The sequence below is a fragment of the Drosophila nasuta genome, chromosome 2L (assembly GCF_023558535.2).
Source record: "Drosophila nasuta strain 15112-1781.00 chromosome 2L, ASM2355853v1, whole genome shotgun sequence".
In the NCBI taxonomy this organism is placed as follows: domain Eukaryota; kingdom Metazoa; phylum Arthropoda; class Insecta; order Diptera; family Drosophilidae; genus Drosophila; species Drosophila nasuta.
Genome location: NC_083455.1, coordinates 15,489,743 through 15,517,574, shown reverse-complemented (window position 1 = coordinate 15,517,574; position 27,832 = coordinate 15,489,743). Strand labels below are relative to the sequence as shown.

General features: G+C 44.0%; 5 protein-coding genes across 18 annotated transcripts in view; 3 read left to right on the top strand and 2 right to left on the bottom strand.

The window, feature by feature from the left end:
- The window catches only part of LOC132793324 (muscle-specific protein 300 kDa), a 121,313-nt gene extending 102,016 nt beyond the window's left edge, over nucleotides 1-19,297 (top strand). For 7 of the 14 annotated variants that reach the window (XM_060803214.1, XM_060803205.1, XM_060803297.1 and 4 more), the window contains 11 exons: nucleotides 670-780; nucleotides 1,252-1,416; nucleotides 1,478-8,560; nucleotides 9,219-9,524; nucleotides 10,854-11,111; nucleotides 12,480-15,454; nucleotides 16,095-16,133; nucleotides 16,479-17,105; nucleotides 17,848-17,989; nucleotides 18,242-18,309; nucleotides 18,549-19,297. In XM_060803214.1, coding sequence (XP_060659197.1) covers nucleotides 670-780; nucleotides 1,252-1,416; nucleotides 1,478-8,560; nucleotides 9,219-9,524; nucleotides 10,854-11,111; nucleotides 12,480-15,454; nucleotides 16,095-16,133; nucleotides 16,479-17,105; nucleotides 17,848-17,989; nucleotides 18,242-18,309; nucleotides 18,549-18,783 — 12,009 coding nt within the window. In that variant the 3' untranslated portion in view covers nucleotides 18,784-19,297. The remainder of the gene's footprint in view (nucleotides 1-669; nucleotides 781-1,251; nucleotides 1,417-1,477; nucleotides 8,561-9,218; nucleotides 9,525-10,853; nucleotides 11,112-12,479; nucleotides 15,455-16,094; nucleotides 16,134-16,478; nucleotides 17,106-17,847; nucleotides 17,990-18,241; nucleotides 18,310-18,548) is intronic. The other 7 variants (XM_060803280.1, XM_060803262.1, XM_060803179.1 and 4 more) reach the window with 5 other exon arrangements.
- Nucleotides 19,298-20,532: 1,235 nt separating this feature from the next.
- On the bottom strand, nucleotides 20,533-22,232 carry LOC132793388 (lysosomal Pro-X carboxypeptidase). The gene is given in 3 exon segments (XM_060803307.1): nucleotides 20,533-21,329; nucleotides 21,331-21,528; nucleotides 21,531-22,232. Coding segments are annotated over 3 exon segments (1,413 nt in total). The 5' UTR covers nucleotides 22,098-22,232; the 3' UTR covers nucleotides 20,533-20,681.
- Nucleotides 22,233-22,771: 539 nt separating this feature from the next.
- Nucleotides 22,772-23,983, top strand: LOC132798355 (uncharacterized). Its single transcript, XM_060810173.1, has 2 exons — nucleotides 22,772-23,617; nucleotides 23,673-23,983. Exons 1-2 carry the CDS (start codon nucleotides 22,883-22,885, stop codon nucleotides 23,907-23,909), a joined length of 972 nt encoding a protein of 323 aa, XP_060666156.1. The 5' UTR covers nucleotides 22,772-22,882; the 3' UTR covers nucleotides 23,910-23,983.
- A 91-nt stretch (nucleotides 23,984-24,074) lies between these two features.
- Nucleotides 24,075-25,572, top strand: LOC132798354 (uncharacterized). Its single transcript, XM_060810172.1, has 5 exons — nucleotides 24,075-24,180; nucleotides 24,235-24,312; nucleotides 24,372-24,479; nucleotides 24,537-24,866; nucleotides 24,924-25,572. Coding segments are annotated over exons 1-5 (1,167 nt in total). The 5' UTR covers nucleotides 24,075-24,178.
- LOC132798356 (uncharacterized) lies at nucleotides 25,531-26,475 on the bottom strand. The gene is made up of 2 exons (XM_060810174.1): nucleotides 26,212-26,475; nucleotides 25,531-26,147 (listed from the first exon to the last, which is right to left on the bottom strand). Exons 1-2 carry the CDS (start codon nucleotides 26,377-26,379, stop codon nucleotides 25,650-25,652), a joined length of 666 nt encoding a protein of 221 aa, XP_060666157.1. The 5' UTR covers nucleotides 26,380-26,475; the 3' UTR covers nucleotides 25,531-25,649.
- Between the last annotated feature and the right edge of the window lie 1,357 nt (nucleotides 26,476-27,832).

The window sequence follows — 27,832 nt, the reverse complement described above, 5'->3', positions numbered from 1 at the left end:
TAGGTTTTTTCAGTTAATGCATTCAAGGCAAATGATATTATAGTATATATAAATTACTATATTCTTCAAAAGAGTAATTATCTATTTTAACTAACCGACTATATCTAGTTGTATTATATATCGGTGCTATTTCATTGTCTCTTAACGTTGAGTTTTAAATATAGAAAAAATTCAACTCTTCGTCTATTATCTTTCATAATTTGATTTATATAGTATGACAAGCATAAAATATTAAATGTAAAATATTGTATTTTTTCATTATTTTATAAATCTGATTTCCATCAGTTTTAAGTCTTTCGCTAGGTGCTTTTGTCTATCCGCTGTCCTATTCGCCAATTTCATAAAATTCCGCTCATTTAAATCTTAAGTTATATATAATACATATACTCTTTACTCTAAATATGCGCATGCGCCGTTACGTTACAAGCAGTTTATGAAATTACAATTTAAGCTAAGTTTTTTTAATTATGCATTGCCTATCCTTTTATATGGCTGACTGCATTGCATCCATTTTGTTCGATGTGTAAATATGTTGTAACAGTATAGAAGCCGACAACAAATATTTACAAGAAAAAAATCAAAACAAAGCCATTTATGCAATATTTGTATTAACATATTCATTAATGTTCCTTCCCGCACAAATTAAAATTGTGTTATGCAAAATTATAGGAATTATTAACGCAAGAACTCGACGAACTGCTACAATCGCTCTCAACCGTCGAGGATGGCATTGGAAATATGAACTACAGCAGCTTGGAAGGCATGCTACAGGGACTGAAGGTAATAAAATCTTTGACTTTATACGTCTCGCATACGTAGAGAACTGTAAAGCAGCAATCTAACAAACGAATTGTTTGGATGCACGTGTTCGACTTGCAATCTTTAACAATAACACCAATATTTCGTAGATTTACTTACTACTTAGTACTACTCACACTGTAAATACACTAGTTGATTAATTGAATTTTTATTATTTTTGAAACGATTAATGGATGCTGGCGTGTGTCACACAAATTAAATAACACAATCGCATCATTCCATAAACAATCGTACATTTCAAACTCGAATAGATAGTGAAATCTTTCTAGTATAATTTGTGTAGAAACGTTAGAAATGTCTATATTCAAGTAGTCAAGCCTTTGCAGTCGTACAATTACTTTTTATTCTAGGTCGAAATATATTTTCAGTTTTTATTATTATTGCCGATTAACAGTTTGTTAAATGAATTATGTTGTTTTGTCCGGTGCACAGCTAATCCAAGACAATCTGGAAGTACACGAGAAAGAAGCACGCAACCTCAAGGAACAAGCGAAGGCATTGCCCACAGATCCGGCTACCGAGCGTCTGCTTAACGAAACTACAGATCGAATTGATCTGCTTTTGCGACGCACACAGCAAGGCATCACCATGATAGCCGTAAGTCATTAATAAATTCATACTATTGCCACACAATTATTAATTACTTTTGTATTTGCAGAACGCAATGCATGGTCAAAAGAAGCGCGAGCAGGAGATCGATGAATATCAGCGTCATTTATTGGAACTCGAACGGTGGATCAACGAAGTATCCGCCGAACTGGCCTCGTTTGAGACAACGCCCGAGAGCACCAACGATGAGCTTGTGCTCAAGACACAGGTCGAACGCAGCCAGCAATTATTGCGCACGTTAAAGGAGCGCCAGCAGTCTATGGATGATTTGGTTGAGCAGACACGTCAATTGCAGGGCCAACCCGATGTGGCTCCTTTGGCCGATACACTTATGGAACAGCTCCAGAGCATAATCATCATATTGCGTGAGCAAATCACTGTGGCGACCACACGTATCTTCACTATTGAGAAACGCATCGTGGAGCTGCGAAAGGCCAAGAGCGATGATGCTCAGCGACAGCGTGTGCTGCAGGATGCCAAGATTCAGCCACCAATTAGCACTCATACGGCACCTGAATCAATCGAATCCAACGAGAACACAATTGATTCCAGCTCGATGCCTGAGGAGGAAGTCAAACCAACCGGCATCTATGTGGAGACGCAGACATCATTCAGTGAACGACAGCCAGAGCAACAGTTGCCACAACAGCCTGTACAACCACAGATAACCACTAGTAATGTGGAGGCCCAAACAAGTTTCCAGGAACCTCTGCCAGTGGCGCCCGTTGAAACAGCTGAAGTGGCACTGCAAACGCTAAAGGAACGTCCACCAACTGAGAACATAATGGTCACGCAGACACTACAGGATGGCCAACAGACGATACAGATTGACACGACTCTGAACAAGCATGTCGATGAAACACCCGAGAATGTGGAGATTGAGGCGCGTTATCATCAGCAGCCCAAGGGTGATGTTGACCGTGCCACCGAGTTGATACTGAAAAATGTACCTCAGGCATTCGAAACTACATTCGTGGAGCCCGATGACACAACCACCGAGGTGGTTGTTGGTGCAGATGGCACCAAGCATATTGTTGTGAAGAAGATTACAACTCGTACGCGTCAACAAATCGTGCAACAACAACAGATCAGCTCCATCGAGACTGTCAGCGATGCCGATGGCAACATTGAAGTAAAGTCTACAGGTCAAATCAATTTGGAGAATGTGCAGAACACAGATACCATTGCTGATCCCCAGCAGAGCAGTGTACGCACTGTGATCACACAGCAGACAAGAGGCACACTTCTGGATGGCTCTCAGCCTGATACGGTGACTGTTAGCGAGTTCGAAACCGAGCCAGTGATTGAGCAATATGAGCAGCTGATGAGTCCTGATACCGAGGGCAAATTGCAACCATTCCGTGCCGAAGCTGGACAATCTGACCTGGAGACACACGGCAGTATACGCACCGTGATGCAGCAGGTGACGCGCAAGGTTATACGCAAAACACGCAAGATTATCAAGCATGTGACAATCGTTAACGGAAAGGAGCATGTGACTGAGGAAATTGTTGAGGAGCCAGAAGAGATTGAGGTCACGGAAGAGGAGACATCGCCGCATGTGAATATCAACATAGTGCGAACGGTGAATGGCAAAGTGGTGAGTGAAGAGGAGTTCCAGCGTTTGATGCAGGAGCCGGGTGTCGTCATCGAAGAAGTTGCGACGGACCTGTCCCAATCAGAGACAGTGGAACCGCAGCAACAGGTATTTGATATTGAGTCTATCAACATCAGCACCACAACAACAACACAACCAGAACAACAACCAGAACCACAACAACAACTCGATATACAGACAGCACCAACAACAACTACAACCATTACAACAACAACCAAAACAACTGAAACGACTAAAGAAGCACCTGTAGAATTGTCAGCACCTCAAGTAGACATTGAAGAAACCGTAGAAGTTGCAACTACCAGTCCTGTTAATGTTACAGCAGCGGCAGTAACTACAACTACAACAACAACGACTAGCACAACAACTACAACTACAATTCCACAAGAAATCCCAACAACAACACCAATAGAGACTGAAATAGAGACCAAGACAGAGAGTGAGATCGAAATTGAGCCTGTGGTTGAAGATATCAATGAGATTTGGCCAGTCGAACATCATCTGAATCCCACTAACATTGAATTCTCTGATCATGAAACCTCGCTCATTCGACAGACAGCTGGAGGTCTACCAGCTGAAGATCCCTCCATGCCAGTTGATACCATTTGGCCAACAAGTCCCGAAACTGGCAATTCTGTCTCTCTCGAATCCTATGAATTTGAACCAACATCCCCAAGACCTAAGACTGAACAACCTCAAGTTGAGGTTTCAAAACCAACGGAGCAGCCACAAACACCTAAAAAGACTGACACGGAAGCCTTCCTGCAAGCAGAACAAGCACAAGCTGAACCTATTAAGGAACAGCCCCAGACTACGGCAGCAATTGCAACTTCAGAATCCCCAGTTGTTTCTGAAATTGTCGAAACGAAGGCGCCCCAAACTGATGTGCGTGTGGCAACTCAACTGTTCATTTCTGGCGAGGCAGCTGATGCCGAATCCCCACGTAAAACCTACCAGATCACAGCACCTTCGGTGGCTACAGCTGCCGGAGTTGGTGTATTAAAGGTGGCTATGGATGTGGCAGAGCCGGCAGCACAACTGCCCGGCAAGGTTACCATGTCCATTGTAGAAACTGTTGTTGCCTCGACCCCAGATCGTGATGATGACGCTAGCACCAAGCGAAGTCGAAAGAAAAAGAAGAGAAGAGATTCGGAACCTGTCGAAGATCTTACACAACCAAAGACTGAACCCAAAGTTGAAGCTTTGCCCGAGCCGATTCCTGTTTCCGATATCGAAGCGGAGTCTGTGCATGAAACTGGCTACGAAGCCGAAGAAAAGACTGTTGCCGACGACGATGATTCCACGGATTCGAAGAAGAAACGCCGCAAGAAGAAGAAGCAGCAAAAGGAAAAGGCTGAGGAAGAAGATTCACATGCACCCATCTCTTCCGACAACTCGCCACGTGACGACACCGCTAGCATTGAATCGGAGGGCAAGGTGCGTCATGAATCGATTGTGCAGATCAGCGATGAGAGTAACTTGTCCAGCATCGACATTGATACAACCGTCAAAGTGATTGAAGATGCAGTTATTACTTCACCTTCGGAGTCGCCACGCCAACCATTCACCGAACTAGTTATCCCGACCGAAGTCGTTGAGCTCGCACTCGTTGAGGACGTGGAGCAGCAGACGACACCACGTGTGCCAACGCCAACAGCTGTAGAAGTTGAGCAAGAGATTAAATCCTCGCAGACATCGCCACAGCATCAGCCACAGCTCGATGAGACGGCAGTGCAAACCAGTCTGGATGTGCAACCCGACAATCAGGAGAATGAATCCCAAACACTGATTGTGGAGATTACGGAAACCGAAGCTCAGACGACGCCACGTACGCAGGACGAGCAGCCGGAGCCGGTCGAAGTCTCGACAACAGAAATCCAAACCGATGTCAGCGGCCAACCCCGCGAGACTGTCGAGATATCCAGTCAAACAATTGTGACAACCACCATTGAGAAGGAGTTGCAAACAACGCCTAAGGAATCTCCACGTGATGTTGAGCCCAGGAGTGAGCAAGTAGTGCCATCGCTGGTTAACGATTTGGTTAAGGATATGACCATTGATTTACCAGTACCCACTACAGAGCAATCCACGTTCACAGAAGTGACGACCACAACGGAGACGCAAATGCAAACAATGACACCGGAGCCCACAGAGCAATTGATCGCTGCCAACACTGTGGAACCTGTCGAGTTGAGCGATGTACTTGTGCAGACCACACCGAGACAGGATAGCCCGCAACAGCCAGCCTCCCTGGAAGACAGCTCACTCACTACCACATCCATTTCGGAACCATACGAGCTGGAGGTGCGTACCACAGTGGCCATACCACCTGACTCGGATACATCCGTGGTGGAGCCAACTTTGTATGAGTACACCCAAACAATTGAGCTGCCCAAGCCGGAGAAGCCCAGCAAAAAGGGCAAAAAAGCCAAGAAGGATGCCAAGGAGCCACCAGCAGTGCCAGAAGTGGATCAACAAATCAGTGTTACAGTTGAGATTGCACCTGAGCTGTTGTCGGAATCGGGCATTGTAATCTCCACCAACCAGCAAGTGGAAGAGGTGCCATGTGTGCCACCTACAGTCGAACCAATTGAGCCCGCTGAGAGCGATGCGCAGAAACCACAAAGGGTTCAGCTGCAAATCACCAAAACAACGGTTTACGACGAGTATCCCGATCTGCCAGTGCACATCACCGAGCAGAATAAGGTAAGCATTGCCTCGCAGCAGCAACAGAGCAGCAGCAGCAAGCCACGCACTGGACCCACCTCGTCAGTAACCATTGAAGAGGTTGCCTCGCCCACCGAGGAGTTGATTGTGCCCATCACACCGGGCCCCGATGTCAATCAAGAAAACATTTGGGTCGCACCCACGAGCAACGTTAATGTGGCGCCGACTCCACTAGATGCTTCACAAGCGCTGATCATGAGCGAGAGCCTGCAGCTTTATCCGGGCAACAAGCAACAGCAGCCGCAAGTGTTGTGGACTGAAACCAAGGAGGCCATTGATAATCGTATCAGGCATCTGAAACAAGCCTCACCACAGCAGCAAACACCGCTAAGCGATGTGCTGCACTTGGCAACACTGTCCGAGCAGATTAAGCAAGTGCCCAGTGAACAGCGCCTGGTAGAGGTCAACGATGGGTTACAGTCTTTGGATGCGGCCATTCGCAGTGGTGACAAAACCATCATACACACTACTGTTATCACGGTCATTGAAAAGGTCTCAACCTGGCTGGAAACGATCGAGTATCGTGTCTATTTGATACGTCAGAACTCAAATGAAGGTCCTTCCGAACAGAAGCTGAGCAACTACAATACACTGAACGATGAGTTGCATGCCATCAAACACAATGTTCAAACATTGGAGGGGCAACTGCAGCACGTTGACAAACCATTGGGTGAGGAGCTCTTGCACTGCGTGGACACACTAAAGGAGCATGTGGATGCAGTGCAACAGGTGACGCAACAGAATCAAGAGCAAGACAGCAACGATCTTGACAAGTGGCACAACTTTGAGCTGCTTTTCCACGAAGTGACCGTCATGCAGGAACAACTGCAGCTACGCTACGAGCAGGCTACCAGCCAAGAGCATCCGCTCTCCGTGAAGCTTGCCATACTTAATGAGCTTGAGCAGCAGCACGCAGGTTGCCAACAGCCGTTGGCTGAGCTCATGCAGACGGCACGCTTTGTGCAACGCGATTTCCCCGGCAAGAAGATGCCACAGGATGTGCACGCCGCTTACGAGGCGAGTATGAACATTGGCAACAGCATCGAGGCGGAGCGCGATCGTCTGCTGCAACTGCAATCCTTGGCCGAGGAGTACGAGCAAACGCTGAAGGAGTTCACCAACATCACAGTATTAGCCGACAAGATGATGGAGAGTCCGATTGTATCCAGTTCGCTGGAGCAGCTGAACAACGAGGTGCAGAAACAACGCAAGTTCTTTGTCAATCTCAGCCATTGCCGGGCCATGCTTGAGTCCTTGGAGGAGAACATTGACAGCGAGACGCGTGAGAAGCACTCGGAACTGCACAAGGAACTCTATCAGAAGGCAACCCAGCTTCTGGAGCGCGCTTCAGAACGTTCCTCGAAGCTGGTGCAAGCCGCTTCCCGCTGGACTGTGCTGGAGAAGGGCATGCGTGATGAGTTGCAGTGGCTACAGGTGGCACAACAACGTGTGCCAGATCTCTCGGCTGTAACTTCCGCCGATTACGATCAATATGCCACGCTCTATCAATCGCTGAGCAATGACATCTCGCATCACTATGTGAAGATGACCCAACTCTCGGGCATAGCCAACAAACTGCAATTGCTGGTCCAAGCGCCAAATCTGGTGGAGGAAACGAACGAGGCGCTGATTGTATTGTTGAAGCTGCGCGAAGAAGTTGCACTATATCTGCATCGCCTGTTGATCTTCAAGGAGATCTGGGTGCAGTACGAACAACAGACCGACAAAATGGAGGCATTCGTACGCGAAGCGGAGCAGGAATTGCGTCAAATCCAAATACCCACGAAACCCACAGAGGAGCCCATACCACATATGCGTCAGTTCTGGGAGATCAAGGCACGCTTTGAGCTCCACAACAACATACGCAATGAGGCAGGACACAGTTTGGAGAAATCTCTGAAGGTTATTCCATTGGCCGATGAGATGCTGCAACGTCAATTCCATGCCCAGCTCGAGGATCGCTGGCAAGCCGTAGCCCAGGCCATCGAGCTCATCCAGCACAATATTGTGGAGTGCCTTTCCTCGGAAGATATGCCGCCCGATGAGAAACTGAAGCTGGTCGAACGTGAATTGCAGGAAATCTACCTGACCATGACCAGCATGAAGGGTGTCATCAAGAACGAAGAGGAACTCAGTCTGTACATTGAGCGGGTTCAAGTGCTGCGCACTCGCGTCGGCTTCATTGGCAACGAACTGGGTCGCATTGGCCTCCAGGAGCCTGCGATTGAGCCCGAGAAGGTGGGCGAACTCTTTGCTCTGTCTCACAAGATTACCACACAGATTGCTGAGGAACTCGAATTTGCTTCCGTGCTGCGCGATCAGCTGCAGGCCATACACGAAGGCATCAGCAGTCAGCGCAAACATCAGGCCAAGATCTCGGTCATACTCGATGAATGCGAGGCGGCCGAACGTCAAGGAGCCGATGTGATCGAGAAGGCCGTTGCCGATTGCCAGGCAGCCGGTGAAGAACTCGTTAACAGTTGGCAGGAAATAATGCGTATACGCCAAATGCTCCACACGCTGCCCATGCGTCTGAAGATGTCTGTGTCGCCTGTGAAACTGGAACGTGACATATCCCAACTGCAAGATGATCATGCTTTCCTCGAGAGCAAGTGCACCAATATTATGGCCATACTACGCAATCGTTTGGCTATCTGGCTGCGCTACGAGCGACAGTTGGAGCTGGTGCATGGCTCTGTGCAGGAGACGGACTTTATGATGGAACTGATACGTGTCCACGGACAGGTTGACTACGAACGCCTGCGCAAGGCCACCGAGAGATTGGAGGTAAGTTTCCAGTTGAAATTCAGCAAATTTTATAGCAGTCTATAGCCGGCTACCTGCGCAGCATAACAAGACACGTACAACATTGTCCGCTTATCTGCAGAAATGCAATAAAAACCGCGAGCGCCTACTGCCTGCGTTCAGTTAAACGTGAACATTCGCAGCATTCACAACATTCACTTCAAATACCAGAACCTTAAAATTATTGAAAGATTTAATTATAAATTCAAGGATAAGGATAGATAATCATAATATTAATTAATTTATTAATATTAAACATTTACAAGTAAATAATTAAGCATTGAAAATCAAAAACTCAGCGCTATTTAAAAACGCCCCAAACCCGCACGCGTTTTTAATGTGCCTTACAAAAAACGCGCGCATGTTTTAAAATCGTTACCGAAGACAAGCACACAAAGCTTTGCAATCAGCTGCAAAGTGTTCGTATGTGAAAAGCTTCTGTTGTAAAGCTTTCGTGCACGTTTTGCTTTACGTTGCGTTTTGTGTGGCGGCAGAGCCACAGTCGACGTTAGCTTCGAAACGCGCGCATGTCGTCGTCGCGTTAATTGTCGCTCCCAAAAAACAAACAATATTTCGAATAGTCGCGCTATCAACAACTGACTCTCTCTTCATTCCCGTTCTGTCTCTCGCTTCAACGCAGGGCTTGGCTGGTGATCTGCATAATCGAGAGCAATTGCTGGACGAGCTTAAGGGCGCCGCAAAGCCATTGATCGAGAGCTGTGATGTCCAGATAGTCGAGCAAATTGAGTCGGCCGTACAGGATGCAGTAGTCGCCTGGAATGATACCACGGATAATCTGCAACAGCTTTGCACACGCTATCAGCGAGCCGTTGAGCTTTGGGATAAATATCGTAACGCGTCGGCGGCGGTCAAGAGTTGCATTGAACAACAAATGGATAGCGTAAAGTCGCTCGAGCAGCCCTTGGATGCCATGCAACATGCCAAGGTAAGCAAACATTAAGTATACGTATTATATAGGGGAATAGATTAAAGGTATGTGGGAGTGTTTGCTCCACTTGTGCCCGTTTTAATTACCTTTTGATTTTGGCGGGCCACCAAGAAGAAGTAACGACAGCGTTTAATTACCATCCTCTGCTCTGACCGGCACCATGCATAAGGCATCAGGCAGCAGGCAGCAGGTTGTAATTACATTGATTTTCAGCCGTAACACTCAGCCCAATCAATTTTGGGCGCGTCACTGTAATCGCTGGTAATAGCCACCGTGTTGTTGGACTAACTTTGCTGTAAACACTCACACACAGATACACGACTGCGTATGTTGGCTTGTTTGTGTCATAAATTATTTTGTTTGACACAAATAGAGACAGGGCCGGGCAGACGGAAAGGCGGACAGAGCGAACTGAGCGACCGACGGACACACACATGGACAAAGGGGCAGCAATTTTTCGAGTTTCGTTTCGATTTTCGGTTTTTATTTGCTTTAAAAATTAACGCATAGTTTTGTTATTTATATTTATTGATCATTAGGGTCATTATAAGAGGCCAACAACAAAAACAACAACGACAACAGCAAATATGCTGTAATTATTTTTCCAACTGTCGCTTCACATGGAAACGAAGTTTATCAACCCGACTGTGAACAGAGTCGTAAGCTCTCTATATTTATATAGCTGCTTTATCTCTCTCCACAGTCAAAAAATGAAAAAAATACGAGAAATTATATAACACATGCCCTAAGCTTGTCCGAGCTAAAGATAAATGTAAAAACGTATTTCTTCACTTTTTCGGCTCACAACCAAAAATCGCGAAGGTCAAAACGCAAAGCGTTTGTTTGCTTATGTTCTGAGTTTCTTGTTGTGATAAAGCATGAATATTTTACAGATGATATCATAGGGCATCCGACATGCGTCGTTGTTGTCGCTGTCGTTTTGCCCTTTTAGATTGAGCACTGCACACACACAGAACACTGTGTGAGCTCGTTATTTAAATAGATCTTTGGCTGCGCTAGCTGCGGGCGACCTGTTTTCTAAATTGAAATTGAAATTGTAAATGAAACCGAAAGTGCACTCGACGCGCTAATTACGTAGAGAAGCGGGAACGAAACACGAAGAGAAATAATGAGTGTTGGCAATTGATAAGAAACATTAAGGGGGATTGACTGACCCGACCGGCTTAAGCTAAAAATAGCAAAAAAAAAAATATCTACAAACGTGTTGAAGAACTTCAGATATACTTCTAATCGTTTGAATTTCTTAATGTTTCTTTATTATTATTAGAGTTGAACTTATCATTAATATCTTTTCCTTCAATACAGGTCTGTCAAGACAATCTCACCACACAGAATGATCGTCTGTTGGAACTGCGCGACATTGTCGCCAAAATCGCCGCAGATGTTGGCCTGGATGCCTCATCGTTGATGCAAGGTGAACTCGATGCGTTGGGTCAGCGTTTGGCCGAATGCAAGGATGCGATAACGACGCTGGCAAACGTGGCCGACACACAAGACAAGGAACGCAAACAGCTCGACAAGGAGGTGACACAGGCCAAGGTCTACTTCAACAATGTGCAGCAGGTGAGTGCAGCCAACGGACTAAACCTCGAAATCTCAAATCCCAGAAGGGGCGCCACACATCTACAATAATGTGCAGCTCATGGCATCTATCGATTAGAAAGTGTTTGGCTGATTTGCATATGTTAGGGCTAGCGTGTGGAAATTCCCACCCGGGCGACAACAACAAAGCAACAAAGCAACAACAAATGAAAGCATGAAATGAAAAACAAAAAAAAGAACCGGCAACTGTATGTTAATCCAATATGAAGGACATGCTATTTTAAGTGGGTTAAAAGTTGAAAAACTTTCTCTCCGCGAACAACGCATGTTCGAAGCTAGAACTAAAATTCAAGTCACAGTGGGTTACAACTTCATTATGGTCATTATTGATTGATCAGAGGCGTGCATATATATTGTGGGAGCTTCTTGTGTGCTGGCATATTAAATTTTCCATTGACAAATAACAGACCACTAGCAAAGCGACAGCAACAGCAAAGCAACAGCGAGTGTATGAATATTTAAACAAAACCCTCGCCCAGGCAGACAAACACCGGACAGAGTCGGTCAGCTGGGTAGTCACGACAATTACAACTGTCATATATGTCCGATGTGCTGAATAGCTAATGATTTTTAACAAATAACGTCCGCAACTGCAGCAGGTATTATCAAGAAAGGTCAGTTAGCTCAATCACTGTGACAGTCAATAGGTTGTGTGGTCAGCTAAATAAACTAAGATTGCATTTGTTGAAAGGGTAATATAGAGAAGGAAAGTTCATTGGATTAAAGATAGGAAGAAATTAGTGAAAAGATGTACAAAGAGTTCTGACGAGTTTTCGATTATTGCATATTCAATGAATGTCAGTTTGACCTTTTAACATATACTCAATCAGTTCATCAATTTTTCTGATAGTTTTGACATTTTTCCTTTTATCTATTGTCTGTATTCAATAACTTATCTTTTCACATTGCTTTGACCAAGCCACATTTGATTAATATTTTCGAGCGTTCTCGCACCACTGTGCGCCCATTTGAAATTCACATTGCTAACCAACCAGTCGGTTGTCCCCCACAAGTCTCCCTCCCCTCCACTCTCCTCCCGACACCCGCGCTGGGTGGCCAGACAGTTGAACAACGAGCGCGTGTGTCGCTCGCATGAGGTCATTGCCAGTTGGCGGAAAGAGTTGCCACTGCAAGGTTTTTGTTGTTGCTGTTGCTGTTGTTGCTGCACATTGTGAAGCCGTGCAGTGGCAAATGGTAACTGGAGACAACGGCGGCTGTAGTCGCGTTATGGTTATTAGGGTCATGCTAATTAGCCAAGCACAAAACGTTGCTGCACATTGTGCAGACACCTGTCCAGACCACTAACTAAATTCTGACTTGTTTTTGCAGGATATTACACGTGGCGAGCCGCAGACGCCCAAGGAGAGCGAAGAGCAGCTGGCCGCACTGCGTGCCCATCTGCAGACACTCGCTCGCACCGAGGAGCAGCTGCGTCAATTGCGCGAACGCCAGCAGAACAACAGCAACCATGTGCTGGCTCCCGCCGATGCCAATGCCGCTGATGATAGCATACTCGAGGTGTTGGCGCTGTGGCAGAAGATATTCCAGGATACGTTCCAGGAGTATCATCGCCTCTCCACCCGACTGGCACGCACCCAGAACAGCTCGGAAGCGTTGCGCCTGTGGCGCCAATACCTGCAGCATGTGCAATCGTTCCTGGCCTGTGCCATACCCGAGGACTACAGTAGTCTGCGCGAGCAGCAACAACTGTGTGCCATCCACCAGAATCTGCTCATCTCTCAACAAAGTGTGCTCTCCGAGACGCCTCTCGAATCGGAACTATCCGAGCAGTACAAGGCGCTGACGAATCTGCACAACGAGACGCTGTCGCGAATTATGCAGCGCAACGATGAACTGGAACAACGTGTGAGCGGCTGGAATGCCTATCGCCAGCAGTTGGCATCGCTGCTCGACTGGCTGCGACAACGCGAAGCCGAGCGCAATGCGCTGCAACTGCGCTACATTCATCTGAAGCGTGTGCCACATCTGAAGGCGCGTCTCGATGCATTGCTGTTGCAGCTGGCACGTGGCGAGCAGCAGAGTGCGGCACTGAAGGCACAGCAGCAACAGTTGCTGCCGTATTGCGACGATGCGCTGGCCACCGCCATGCGCATGGAGCAGGCGAGCATCAATCAGCGTATTAGCAATCTGCGTGCCGCCCTCGAAACCTGGCAGAACTTCCTCAAGCGCATCAAACAGCTGTCCGAGTCATACGATGAACGTGTGCAGCATCTGCAGACGGAGTTCGGGAAGGCACAGCAGTTGTTGGATCAGGATGCCCAACACCCGGCCACACAGCCAGCGGAGATTGAGCAGCGTTTGGGTGCACTGCGGGCGCAGCGCGTTCAACTGGCTGCCCAGGCACCGGCGCTGGAGAGCCTTACGGTCAGTCAGGAGGAGCTGAAGGAGTGCATCAGTCCGCACGACATGAAGGCGATACGTCAGCGCAGCTTCCTGCTTTGGCAGCAGCATGCCGACCTCGACTATCAGCTCTCCGTGCTCATCAACTCGATTGAGGAGCGTCTGTCGCTGCTGTCCAATTACCAGACCAGGTACGGACGCATCTCGCAGTGGCTGCGCACTCTCGAGGAGCGTGTGGAGCGCGATGGCGATGTTGCGGCCATGGCCAATCCGGAACAGGCAGCCAAACAGCTTGAGCAGCAGATCAATGGTGAGCTGCAGCTGCGCGATAAGGAACGCGAATGGTTGCTCTCCGCTGGCCGGGAGCTACTCACACTCTATGCGGATGCTTCGCCGCAATCGCAGGAGGTGCGCGGTCAGGTGCAGCAGCAAAGTGATGCGCTCATCGATCGCTGGAATCGTCTCAAATTCCTGTGCAAACAGCGTGCCACCAAGATTGGCGAACTGAAACAAACGCTGCTGCGTCTTGAGGAGCGTATTGCACTAATCCGTGCCTGGCTCTTTGAGGTGGAATCACAGCTGGACAAACCGTTGAGCTTTGAGAGCTACACGCCAAATGTCATCGAAGCAAAGCTCCACGAACACGAACAAATTCAGCGTTCGATTGAGCATCATAGCAGCAATGTGGGTGAGGTCTTGAATCTTGTCGAGATGCTGCTGAACGATGCGGACAGTTGGCGCACCCAGGTCAATACAACTGGCCTGGCATCATCTGCCCAAAATCTGGAGCAACGCTGGAAGAACGTTTGCAGTCAGTCCGCGGATCGCAAGCAACGCATCTTGACCACATGGAATCTGCTGCAGGAGCTCATCAAGCTAACTACCGAACAAAAATCGTGGGTGGCCAAGCAGGAGTCGCAGCTGTCCAGCTATGAGCGTGATCAGAAGTATGTGAACAAGCAGAAGCTCGAAGAGCGACAGCAGGCACTGCGTGCCAAGCTGCAGGAGCTGGAAATCGAGTCGGTTAATCTGCGTCTACTGGAGCAAACGTATGCCAAGCTGACGAGCAGTCCTGGCGTTGAGCCCGAGAACATTCAGAAGCTGACGCTTCCCACCAAGGTGATGGTCAGCAAGTGGCGTCAGCTGACGCCGCGTTTCCAAACGCTGCTCGATGCCATCGACAAGGACGCCAAGGTGATGCGTGACTTTAACAACGCTCAACTGGAACTTACTAAATCCCTGACGAGTATTCAAAAGACGCTCGAGCAAGTCCCGAATGCGGAGAGCGATGCGGCCAACGTTGAACCACAAGCTGTGCTGCAGCGTCTTGAGGGTCTGGAGCGCAAGTTGCAACAGACCGAGCAGCAGGTTCAGCAAGCGGATGCTCTAGGCAAAGAGGCTGAAGTGCGCACCAAACAACAACCAGCGCAGCTGAAGCAGTTGCTCAAGCTGATCACAGAGTACACTCTGCTGTGGAAGACGGTGCAGACGCAACTGGTCACCGTGAAGACCACTTGGGCCGCACGTGCAGCCAAGCAATTGGCCGGTGCCGTCAATGAGACACACGCCAGTGTCCAGGTGAACACGCTGTCCCAGCGCAAGCTGCGCCAGGCACAACTGCAACGGGAAACCTCGATTACGGCCAAGGATGCCTACATCATGGAACTGCAGACGGCGATTACCGAGTGCCGCAACAATCTGGATGAACTGCAGCGCACCATTGTGGACAAGACCCGCAAGCCGGGTCCCCAGAAAATTGCCAAGCTGCTGGGCAATGCCCAATCCTCGACGGAGTTGGTGAAGCATCTTAGCAATCTGCTCGTCACCGAATGCAATGCGGATAATCAAGCGGCGCAAGTGGACACTGTATCAGAGCTAACGTTGCGCTTTGAAACGCTGCAGTCGCAGTGGAAGGCGCGACAACAGCACGATCAGAATGCAAGGTACGTTTTCAATTGGACAGAACTGTCTACTCTCCTTTAGAGACCCTGTTGATGGAGCTACTAATTTAATTTGAATACTTGCAAACTGTCATGTTTATTACATTTCATAATGTTGCTAAAATCTCAATTAATTGATATCGATCACTTCATTAAATTTTAATTAATGTCAACCAATATATCATGTTTATTACATTTCATAATATTGCTGAAATTTAAAAATGTCAATTGACTGATATCAATCACTTCATTTAAATTAACGTCAATCAAAATGTTTTGATTGTACATTTAGTAATACTGCTCAAATTTACAAAAGTTTAGTTGATTGACATCAATCACCGAAAGTTTTAATCAATTCTTATCTATAATTTCTCACTTTTGGTGAAATTCTATTCATTTTAAATTGAAAACCGTCATTTTACTTAGTGATTGATATCAATCGTGTTTGCAAGTACTCTACAAATATTGTGCTTACCCTCTAATTTATATTGGTGTTTTGGGCGTGTTTTATGGCTAACAACATTTTATTGCTTTATGTCTCGCTCTTGCTCTCTCACACACACACAAACTCACATCTACAACCACACTCGACACATTTCCAAACGCTTCACGCGAACGTGCGCATTCATGATGCTGCTTGCAGGTGCCTGCTACCTGCGGCCTCCAAGTACACATGCATACAGTAAGTGTAAACTCAGATAAATAACTCTCTCGCTATCTCTCAATCTTCTCAATCTTCTTCTATTAAATAACAATAACAACCCAAGTAAGCGCCTGCGTTTCCCTCCCGCTGTTCAATGTTCTGTGTGTGTATTTATCCACCAGACAAAAGCTGGCAGCTTAGATACTTTCGACTGCCAGACTCCAGCGTGGAGCATACTAAGCACATTGGCGCTTGCTTGGGCTGAGCTTCAATCACGTGTCATATTCTCGACTCGTGATTGATGCAGCTGTAGCTAACAATGCTTAAACAAAATGCTAATGATGTAATTGCTAATGATTACCCCTTTGATTTCTGTCCAAGCAGTGAGGTCGGTCGGCTAACGTGTCCGCTCTGCACGCAACGCAACTGGCAACAGATCGACAACGATCTGTGGCGTCTGGAGCAGTGGCTGCAGTTTGCCGAGAGCACTCAGAAATCTCAAACAACGCCACCCTCGAACATTGAGCTGCTTGAGGATGTGACCCAAGATCATCGCGAGTTCTTGCTGGATCTGGAGAGTCACAAGTCGATCATCTCGTCGCTGAATGTGGTCGGTGATCATCTGGCCACGCACACGCTGGACACGGAGAAGGCGCGTCAACTGCGCGGACGTCTCGAGGCCGACAATGAGCGCTGGAATAATGTGTGCATCAATGCCACCAAATGGCAGGGTCTGCTGCAGACAGCGCTCATGGGCAACAGCGAGTTCCATCAGACCATCGATGAACTGGTCGAGTGGCTGCAACGCACCGAGAAGAACATCAAGGCATCCGAGCCGGTGGATTTGACCGAAGAGCGCTCTGTGCTCGAGGGCAAGTTCAACAAGTTCAAAGATCTTCGGGCCGAACTGGAACGCTGTGAACCTCGTGTTGTCAGTCTACAGGATGCAGCCGATCAACTGCTGCGCGCTGTTGAAGGATCCGAAGAGCAGTCCCAGCAAACCTATGAAAGGTAGGTGTAGTCGGGTCCAGTGCCGAGGGCGGAACGAAATAAATTGTGCCGTGAACCTGTCGAGATAAAAAAGAAAGGGGAATCAAAAAAGGAAAAGTGGGGGATCAGCGCTAGTTGGGCGGCGTTTTTATGTTTTAATTAGTTTATTATGTAGAGTATATTTGCCTAAATACTTTCAACTATACACATATTCCATCTGTTATATTATTTCTATTAAAAATTTCTTTGGCTTGCCGTAATTTCTATTAATTTACACCTATGTCTGTATATTTATGCCATATTTTCCCACACAAAAATTGTACTAAAAATGTTCATTTGAACAACCTTCTTTCGGCATTCGACACTATCACACTATGTATCTTCTACCCCAACGTAGCTTGTGATCTACTGTAGATTCTTTATACACTTATTAGCTAGTTAGTTTTTTAGTTAGAAAATTCACGTATTGCTTTGGAAAATGTGGGATCTATTCTGAATTTTACTTTTGCATCGATTTCACTCAAGAAGCGTGCTATATATTTAACAATCCTTTGCGAGTTTTATCGATTTGAAAGTGAAATTCGATATTTTCCTATACAAATTTATTTTTCGACACTTTCGCTTAAATATTTTGCTGTTTTTTGTTGCGTATTTTTTTGATTTGTGTTTTTTTGGTACTCAAAATTTGTTCGTCCGCCCATTCTAACACTTCATCACAACTGACAACGCCAAGAGCCGCCAGCAAATGTTTTAAATTCTCTAGAACCCTTTCCAGATTGACCGATCTCCGCCTGCGTCTGCAATCCCTGCGTCGTCTCTCCGGCATCTACATTGTCAAGCTGGGCGCCGTTCTCGGCTACGAGGGCGACAATCTGGGCGTGCCATTGCATATGTTGTCGAATGAGGTAAGTGCAACAATTCAAAGAATTTTCTATCCATTAAGAAAAAAAGAGAATTTGTCCTACTATTTTCAACAATTTGATTTTTAATTATTTGTGAACGCACCGAAGTAAGTGAAATGTTTGAAGAAAATTGGCTCTAAAAATCATCGAAATAAAAATTTAAAATTGTTACTAAGATAAATTACATCATTTTTATTTTATTTTATTTTTGAATTTAATTTATTTTTATTTTTTATTTTTCTGCCATATATCTAGCTTTTGGATAATACTACATTATCAACCTCTTCTATGCAGGCCGCCGCACCCAACACAGAAAATGCAAAGTAAATATTAATAGAAATTTGTTGTTTCATTTTTAATTCAACTAGTTGATAAAAAAAACGAATGTAGTTCTTGTAGCATTTAGTTTATGATTTTGAAAAGCAAATGCAAAATGCACAATTGTACAATCTCTAATTGGCACTCGACATCTGTTGCCTGTTGCATGCTCTTCATGTCTATAGCTATCAAATCAAATCAAATTAAACACCGCAACTAATCTATGATTCTATCGATTCCATAGCGATGGCGATGCTGCCGATGGCGATGTCATCAATACCACGGTACTGGCGCAAGGTGCTCGATTCCTAGGACGCGTTGCACGTGCCTCGCTGCCCATCCAGGCGCTAATGTTGCTGCTTTTAGGTGTGGCAACCCTGGTGCCCCACGGTGAGGACTACACCTGCATGTTCTCGAACACCTTTGCCCGCAGCCTGGAGCCAATGTTGTCGTATCCCCACGGACCGCCACCAACATAGTAAACGAGTTGTGTCCGCGCCAGGTTGCCCTTGGATTAGTGCAATAAATTCACAGTAAAATCACAAAAACAGAATAAAACAAACCAAGAAACAAACAAATGATAAATGTAAAAACTAACAAAAATGTAAATGTACCGAGAGTGTGGAAAACAGAACAGAGAATAGAAATGAAATCAACAACACGAATATGCCTTTAAAAAAAAGATAATATGATATGATATGATATGATACTATATACTATAAAACGCAGAACGCATATGCAAATTCTTGTACAAGTTGTAAGGCGCATAGATTGCGTCAAGTAATGTAATGTCATGTAAATTTTTGTAATTTTCCACATTATTGAAGAGTGTATTTTTTAATTTTTGTTGGGTAGCTAGAGACATACTTACAAACAATATACTTCTGTGTACATACAAAACAAAACAAAACTCGACGAGAAGAAACACTAAACAAAAAAAACTTAAAAATCAAAAACAAAATGAAACTAACGACAAGTAACGAAAGAAACACTTTTACAAAAATACTTATATATATATATATATTAACGAGATATATACATTATACATATATATTTGCACAGCAAACATTTATATAACTATATAATATCCTTATGCCCAAGAGAAAAACTATATAGAAAGCCCAACATTTTGTATATAATATCTAAGCTGACAGACAAAACGAAATACGCACACGAAATTTTTTATACTCAGTTTTCGCGACGATTGCTCCAGCAACATGGGCTTGAGGTTGGATGGTTCTATGCAATTTTCGTGGAACATTTTTGCATAGAATCATCTAGCTTCAAGCCTCTAGCTGCTGATTGGACTAGCCACAAGACAAACCATGACCCACATAGACCAAATGCCAGGAGTGCTATACAAAATTCCAATATCTTGTTGAGCTGCTGCACGTTCTTCTCCCAAACTCAGGACGTTGCAGTTGCCCCGGCGAGTTTGGATTTTTGTGTAGTTCACCTGGCGCTAGATAGTCACAATGCTGTCACAGAGAGTGTGAGTTGCTCTGCAATAATCCAAGTTTCTCTCCCACGGTTTATACCACGCAGAAGTTTCTCATTAACAACACCAGCCACATAGGTGACTCTCATCTAACATCTTGTGAAGCATTTGATTTTCAAACCTTTAAGCATTCCTGAACTCATTTCCAAAATTCGTACCATAGACAAACAACTAAAAACTTTAGTCAATCAGCTAAAATAACCATTGCTGGAGTAAACGAGTGAAATGGGAGAATTGAACAAAAAATAATCGAAGCAAGTGTCCTATGCCGGTGCTAAACCAAAACTAAAAACAAAAATCGATTTTCCTAAAGAAAATTTTCGAGTTGCGTAAAAAAAAAATTGAAAAAAATCTGCAAAAAATTGCAAACGAGAAAAATGTTGAAAAAATTGCATATAGAAATGGAAAAAGTTATCCATCCAGTTATAAAAAAAAATAAGAAAAATGAAAAGAAATCAGAACATAAAACTAAACTTTCGTTGTTAATATTTTTTGATAATCCTTATTCTATTTGCCTTATAAACTATATTTTTTATTATTTAATGCCTACGAGCAATTATTGAGAAAATACATAAATATTTATTTATTAAGTTTATACGATATACTATATTTTAATTAAGTTGAATTAAATGTTAAACTTTTGTGTGTTTTGCTGCTTCTGTACTTTATAAGATTTCCTTTCTTGTGAACAACTGTACCTTTATGCATATATTAAAGAAATATTAAAAAATATATTTACCATGTTTTATTTTATAAACGATATACATTCAAAAAAACAGCACGGTTTGTTTATTGTATAAGAAAATATATTATCATAAGTAGTATTTGCGAATAGCAATAATTGAAATTGAAAAAGTAAGAGGATGTATGTTCAAGGCCTTAAGCTTCGTTAATCCATCCCGCAATGATGGCAGCTTCCCTCTGACGAGCATCGACCACAGATGGCGGATCCAATGGGTTACTTTGACGCAAGTCCAAATGATGAGCACCCTCCGGCAAGATGATCACATGCACTTGATTGTTGGGTGCCTGGAGAACACCACCACCGCTCCAGGGATCGAGAAGACCATTGCTGAAGATAATGTTGCTGACCGCCTCTAGATTATTGCCACCATAGCGCAGCTCAATATCATATGGTTTAGGTGTAAGCTGGTACTTCTTATAGCACTTCTCGGTGAAGTCTTTCAAGTTCCAGTCCTTGGTGCGATACATGGTGTCGCTGCTGTTGGAGCAGAAGGGCATAACCATTTGATTGCACGTCTGTATGTCCCACCCCTTGTTGTCCAGCGTGCCATCAGATTTTGAGTACTTGTAGTCGACGCACTTCTGAGTGCCCGTGTAGTTGGTATAGACGGCCAAGGCACTTGCCATGCTCTTGATTAAATCGTCATCCTTCTGGTGCAGATCCTTCAAGTAGAAGCACAACTGACGCACCGGATTTGGAGGCAGCGGGGCCAAAAACGTGGAATTGTAGGGATAGTTGGCCATGGCCAGATTGCCATAGACATCCTCGAGGAAATCCAAAAAACTCATTCAAATCATCGGCGTTCTTAATGGGATCACACAAGTGAAAGAGGTCGCCCAGCTGCTTCTTGCCCGCATCGTTGGCAGCCAAGGTTTCAAATGCCTTCCAAGATTTGCCAATGTTCGCGCTGCAATTGGCATTGTAGGCAGTCTCATAAACGGTTGTCGTAATCCTATTGAAAATCTCGCAAGGCGTCAGTCCCGCGGGAATTGTAGAATTGGTGCCGAGGCAGCCAAAGCACCAATCACAATATGCGGATACTTCATGCGGAACCAGGCCGACAACATGCCACCGTAGGATCCACCAAATGCGACAACAGGCAACTGACGTCCGCCACGCAAGTAGGTTATCAACATGGCATAATCCTCCAACGCCTGTTCGACCGTAAAGTAGGCAAGATGCTCCGGTTTGCTGCTGTTGAATGTATCGCTGCCAAAGGGCATCGACTTGCCGTAATAGCGATGCTCGGCAAACACGACCACGGCACGCAACTTATCAGCCAGCTCCCAGACAAAGCCACTGTTCTGGGCAAACCATTCGATGTCGCCCTCATTGCCAGTGTAGAAGAATATTGGACTCTCCACATTGCTCTTGTCGGCATACGAATCATTGTAGAGATATCGTATATTAAAGCTGGTATTGTTCAGGAAACTGAAGTGATCCAGCGGCACCGAAAATTCTTTGATGGCATATTTAAATTTCACTTCAGCAGCAGATAAGCCAGGCTCAAAGGCCAATAATATTAAAGCTCCACAGAGAAAGGCAAACATTTTAATATTGCCCGCACACAATATTGAATAATGAATGACAGTCAGATGTCAAGAATTTCCGATCTTTGTTTGTTGTTCCAGGTTTCCAGATGCTCTCGCTCTCTCTCGAGTCGTTCTTATCACTTCAACGAAGCCGGCTTAATTTAGACATTTTTCTTGGAAATAGAGCTTTCTGAAGCTTTCCAAAGAGTGACCTTAAGCAACTTTTTATTTAAATGTACGTTTAAATACCAAATCTGAATACTAACTTTAAGAAAAAAACGTGAACTGCAACTTGGTTACACTTTCTTAGAGTAATTCAAAATTTAAAATTTACGCGCCATTTTAAACACCTTATTCCTCTTGTGTGTTAAATAGACACTATATCTATAATATAATAATTTTATATATATATAATAATATAATTTTACTATGTTATAATCATTTTTTTTAGGAGGATGCAAAACTGAAGCAGGTAAGTAACGGTCATTTTAATTCACCCGAGCATCAGTTTGAAACTCAAAAATACAGAAGGCGACTGTTAAGCTCAAGTGGATTCTGTTAAGTTACAGTGTCATTTCGATTATAACAGCGTTGGTGTGCTAACTAACCAGGGTTGCTCTTCTAGTTTGTTTTGCCAAACCGCGGTTAACATTTTCAAATGGAAAAACAAAGATTTTAAAATCCGTAGCCTTTTAAATAAAAGTCAGTTCAAACGAAGTTTGATTTTCGATTTATTACATTGTTTATCGAAAGTTGAGAGAAAACCAAATCCACAAACCGCACCTGATTAAGAAGATGACCAAATGCGCCAACCTCTTCGCAAAGCCTCCGTATATATTGCACTGCTGCTAATATTCGAGGCCGTTACCGGGCTGCTCATTATTATCGTAACAGCTATCTACCAGTGGATTTTGGCTGACTATCTGGATGACATAGAAAACAACCTGCTCTTCAGTTATCTCTTCAACATTTACATTTTTGGTGCCCAACTTGTTGTCAGCTTCCTTTGCAGTCTCTCGCTGTGGAATCGCTTGTGGAAACGACGTTGTACGCCCAATGTTCGATTAATGATATCCGTTTGGCTCTTTTATTGCTGTATAATTATATCATCGGGATTTGGCACCCTTTGGAATGTATACTATAACATCGATGTGCTGGAAAATGCGGCGGAAACTTCGCTATTTCGCGGCATTGATGAGTATTACTCCAACCCGGAATGGAAACTTTTATGGGATGGTCTGCAGTTGCGAAGACAGTGCTGTGGTGTTCACAACTACAGAGATTGGATGAAGGCAGAATGGATGCCAAGGCAAGAGAGTAATTGCACAAGGAAATCCGTCTTAGCTCCCCTTGCCTGCCAGAAGAAACTTCATGATAATAACGCGCCAAATTATATGCTGGATGGACAGCAAGAGCCTTTCCCAACACTGACAATCAATTCGATAAACACGAATGGATGCTTGCCTGTTTTCACTGACTTTGTGTGGCGTTACTTTTACATTCTGCTGTTGTTATTATTATTGGCCTTAAAGTTCTTGGTGAGTTCTACAAAAAAAAAAATTGGATTTTTATTGAACAATTGTGAATCTACAGATTTGTCTGTGCTGTTTCACAAAGTACATACTACAACGACAGAATCTAGGTGATGGTTGTGATAATGCCGGGCTTACAGATGAGGATGGGCGACCCTTGGTTATGGTAAAGTATCCAAGGAATGTAAGATGCGTTATTTTGGGAGAGGACGATTTGGCATCTGATATAGCGCCCGATGTCGCGTACTGTAATTGTGACGAAGCTGGTGGTGAACAGTGCGATTACTGTGAAAACTAAACCGAACATATCTAATATATATTTTGTTACATTTTTAAAAATATTAAATATTTGTATTAAATATATTTTTCACATATTTATACATTTTCGATTTTTGCACATAAGTGCTAACACTTTAGATTACAATCGATAACAAAGGATAAACGAACCATTATACAACACTTAGTCTTACAATCTATCGACTTGCAGCACTTATAAATATACTGATCAAAATAACGCTTACCTTTTCTTTGAAGACATTTGACAGAGGAGCACGACGTTTTGTGTAAATGTAAGTATTAAAAAATGTGTATCTAACAAATTAACAATCATAAATCATATTCAGGGCATATCTACCAAAAGTACCGCACATTGTTGGCGACGACGATGGAGAGGAGCAACAAATTCCTCAAAACGGAAATGAGTATGTAAAAGAAACCGTTGTAATGCGCATTAATAATTTATGTATGCCTCACACTTAAGGTACAATAATGGCGAATTATCCGAATTAGATGACATTACTTCCGATGAGGAGGATGGAGAAGAAGGGGAAGATTGGTCCCAAAATGTTCATTACATAGATCAGCTGCTGTAAGTTTTTTGTATATCAAAAAAAAAACCTTTCTTTAATTGATTTTTATTCCTTAGCGGGTATCCACCAGAACTGGAGGAAGCTGCAGCAAATCAAGCACATGCATTTTCATATCCGGCTGAGGATAACATTCTATCGGAGATTAAAGTTGAACTTGAGTCGAATGAGGGTAACGGCGAATCTGATTACAATTTTAGGAAGGACTCTATCGACACTAAGATTGAAATAGAATCAATGGTTGATCCCAATGAACACATCATTCAGCTTGCTGTTAATAATGATCATCCCGCTAGGATTGTAAATGTTCGCGAATCAACTTTAGTGGTGCAAGAGCAGCAGATACCAAATCGTCGCTTACGCTCATCGTTCCGTAGCCTGTCAGAGAAGTCCGTTTCGTTTATGTAAAAAAAAAAACATTTCTTTAATTGATTTTTATTCTTTAGCGGGTATGCATCAAAACTGAAGGAAGCTGCAGCAAATCAAGCAGATGAATTTTCATATCCCGCTGAGGATAACATTCTATCGGAGATTAAAGATGAACTTGAGTCGAATGAGGGTAACGCCGAATCTGATTACAATATTTGGAAGGACTGTATCGACAATAAAGCTGTAATAGATTCCAATGAACACAGCATTCAGCTTGCTGGTAATAATGATCCACCAGCTATGACTCGGAATGTTCGCGAATCAACTCTTGTGGTGCAAGAACAGCAGATACCAAGTCGTCGCTTACGCTCATCGTTCCGTAGCAAGCCAGAGAAGTCCGTTTCGCCAATTACGTTACCACGCAGTCGTCAAGTAGCCAAAACTAAAGTCCCAACACCAATTTTAGTTAGCCGACGCACTCCCAAGAGTCGTATCGCTACAAAAAATATGAAAAGGCTACGCGAGCCATTGGAGACACTAACGGTACGACCACTGGATGTGACTCAATATTTCACTGAGATATCGGCGCAGTTAGTAAGCAATCGTTTGGATGAAGGAGCATTTATGGAGATGCGCGATCAGATTGACCGACTGGTCGATGAAGCAATTGCAAAGACAAAACTATTTCAAAAACATCCAAAAGTTCCACCACGTTCTTTACTTTAATGGAATGACTTATACAAATGTATTAATAATCAATAAAGGCACAGCCTTCATTAGCAGCAGTTGACAAAATTTGTGTTTTAAAGATTGCTGCTATCGATGCAGTTAGAAAAGTCCGTAGAGACAGCAGCGCTGCTTGTGCTGATCAAGAGGCGACTTGGCACCTCACCAATAGATGGCATAGTGCTTTGATCACTGGATGCGATGCTGGAGAGTGTGCCAATCTCGTCACATACTCCCGAATCAGAGCTGGTCATGGAAATGGGCGTGGCATCAGCTAAATTAGCTTCGACATTGCGCAGCTGTCGTTTGGGGCTTTGCATGTCACTGGCCACGATTTCGTTGCTATGTCGCTTGAGTGGACGAGCAGCAACGGCAGCAGTTGGACTCCAGTTGAGCTCATAATGCACCACAGCATGAACTTCCATATGAATGGGGTTAGTTGGTGGACTGTCGCAGTTGCGATCGAAGCTGCGACAGCCGATAAAGGATTCCATTAATGGCGATGTTGATGACGAAAACACTGGGTCAGCAATCATTGTTGAATTGCTTGACATGCGAAAGTCAAACTCGCTTTCCTACAAATAATGTATTACATTTAAAATATTTCATATTATTTACACAACAATAACAACAACATACTAAGAGGGCGCGCTCGAGATCCAAACATTCCATGGCATTTGTGGAGACTGCCGACATTTCCATTGCTTGGGCCACTTGTTTCATTTCCTCCAGTTCCATGCCATCCTCGTACGCGCCGTAGGATTTGAGCAGTTCCATTAAATGTTTGCTATTACTGCGCAGCTCCATTTCGATGTATATTTATTATTTTCTTATAGGACTTTCAGCTGTATGCAGAACGCCGTTATTTGAGCGCATACACGAATGTGACCGTCTCTTATTTGGATTGCAACTATCGATTGCTTTTCATCATCGATTATTTTAATTTCCATCTGGCGGCCCAAATTTGTACTTAATAAGAGCTTCACAAAACCTTCGATATATCGAATCAGGATAGTTTCACAAATTTATCGTAGACTCAGTCCTTTTAGTTGTGCTGCAGCCATTACAGTGAAAAAAGTTTGCAGTGCGCGTCGGTCGGTTTTCCAAAAGTTAAATGTGCAGTTTTTCTAATTGTATTCTTATTAAAATCAGCCAATTGTTACGTAAAGCAAGTAAAATATTATTCAAAAGTGCATAATAGTTAATTGTAACTTTTACAAAGTCGCAAAGCAAATGCGACTTGCTGCTTGTCTATCGCAGCACCGCTTGTCACGGTTAACGGTAAAACGCGCTCGCGCGGTTGGCTTTGGTAAATACTACGTTTTCGTTAATTAATTCTTATTGGAATCAGTTTTAATATGCTAAGCGATGCAATATACTTAAAGCGCAACAAAAATATGCAACATTCATACGTGAAGTGAAAATACATAATTGTAAGATTTGCTTGTGTAAAATTCTTATAAATAAAAGCTAGATCCTGCGGAGCATCTAGAATAGCTTAAGTCTCGTATCAGTCAGCAAAATATCGGACGATTTGCGTGTAATATCAGTGAGCATCAAATTGTGCGCAGTCAGTGATAAGTAATCGTTTGGTTTTTTGGTTTTTATACCCGCTACCCATAGGGTAGAAGGGTATTATAACTTTGTGCCGGCAGGAAATGTATGTAACAGGTAGACCGACCCTATAAAGTATATATATTCTTGATCAGCGTCAACAGCCGAGGCGATCTAGCCATGTCCGTCTGTCCGTCTGTGTGTCTGTCCGTCCGTCCGTATGAACAAATAGATCTCAGAGACTATAAGAGATAGAGCTATAATTTTTTTTCGACAACATTTGTTATGTTTGCACGCAGATCAAGTTTGTTTCAAATTTTTGCCACGCCCACTTCCGCCTCCGCAAATCACTAGAGTTACGAATTTTGGTATGTACAATAACTACTATAGTAGTTATGATTCCTAAAAATTTGGTTGCGATCAGATGAAAATTGTCGAAGTTATTTAAGAAATACTTTTGTATGGGCAAAAACGCCTACTTACTAGGGGTCTTAGTTACTTTGTCTGACAATCTGGTATATTGTGCCGTCTATGGTATATTTTGAATGCGGTACTATATCGATATACCACATATACCATTTGGTATATTTTTAGTATTTTTGTAGTATATTTGGTATATTTTGAGAAATATACCGCAAAATATAATGCTTTTATTCAAAATGGGTAGCGGGTATCTCACAGTCGAGTACACTCGACTGTAGCTTTC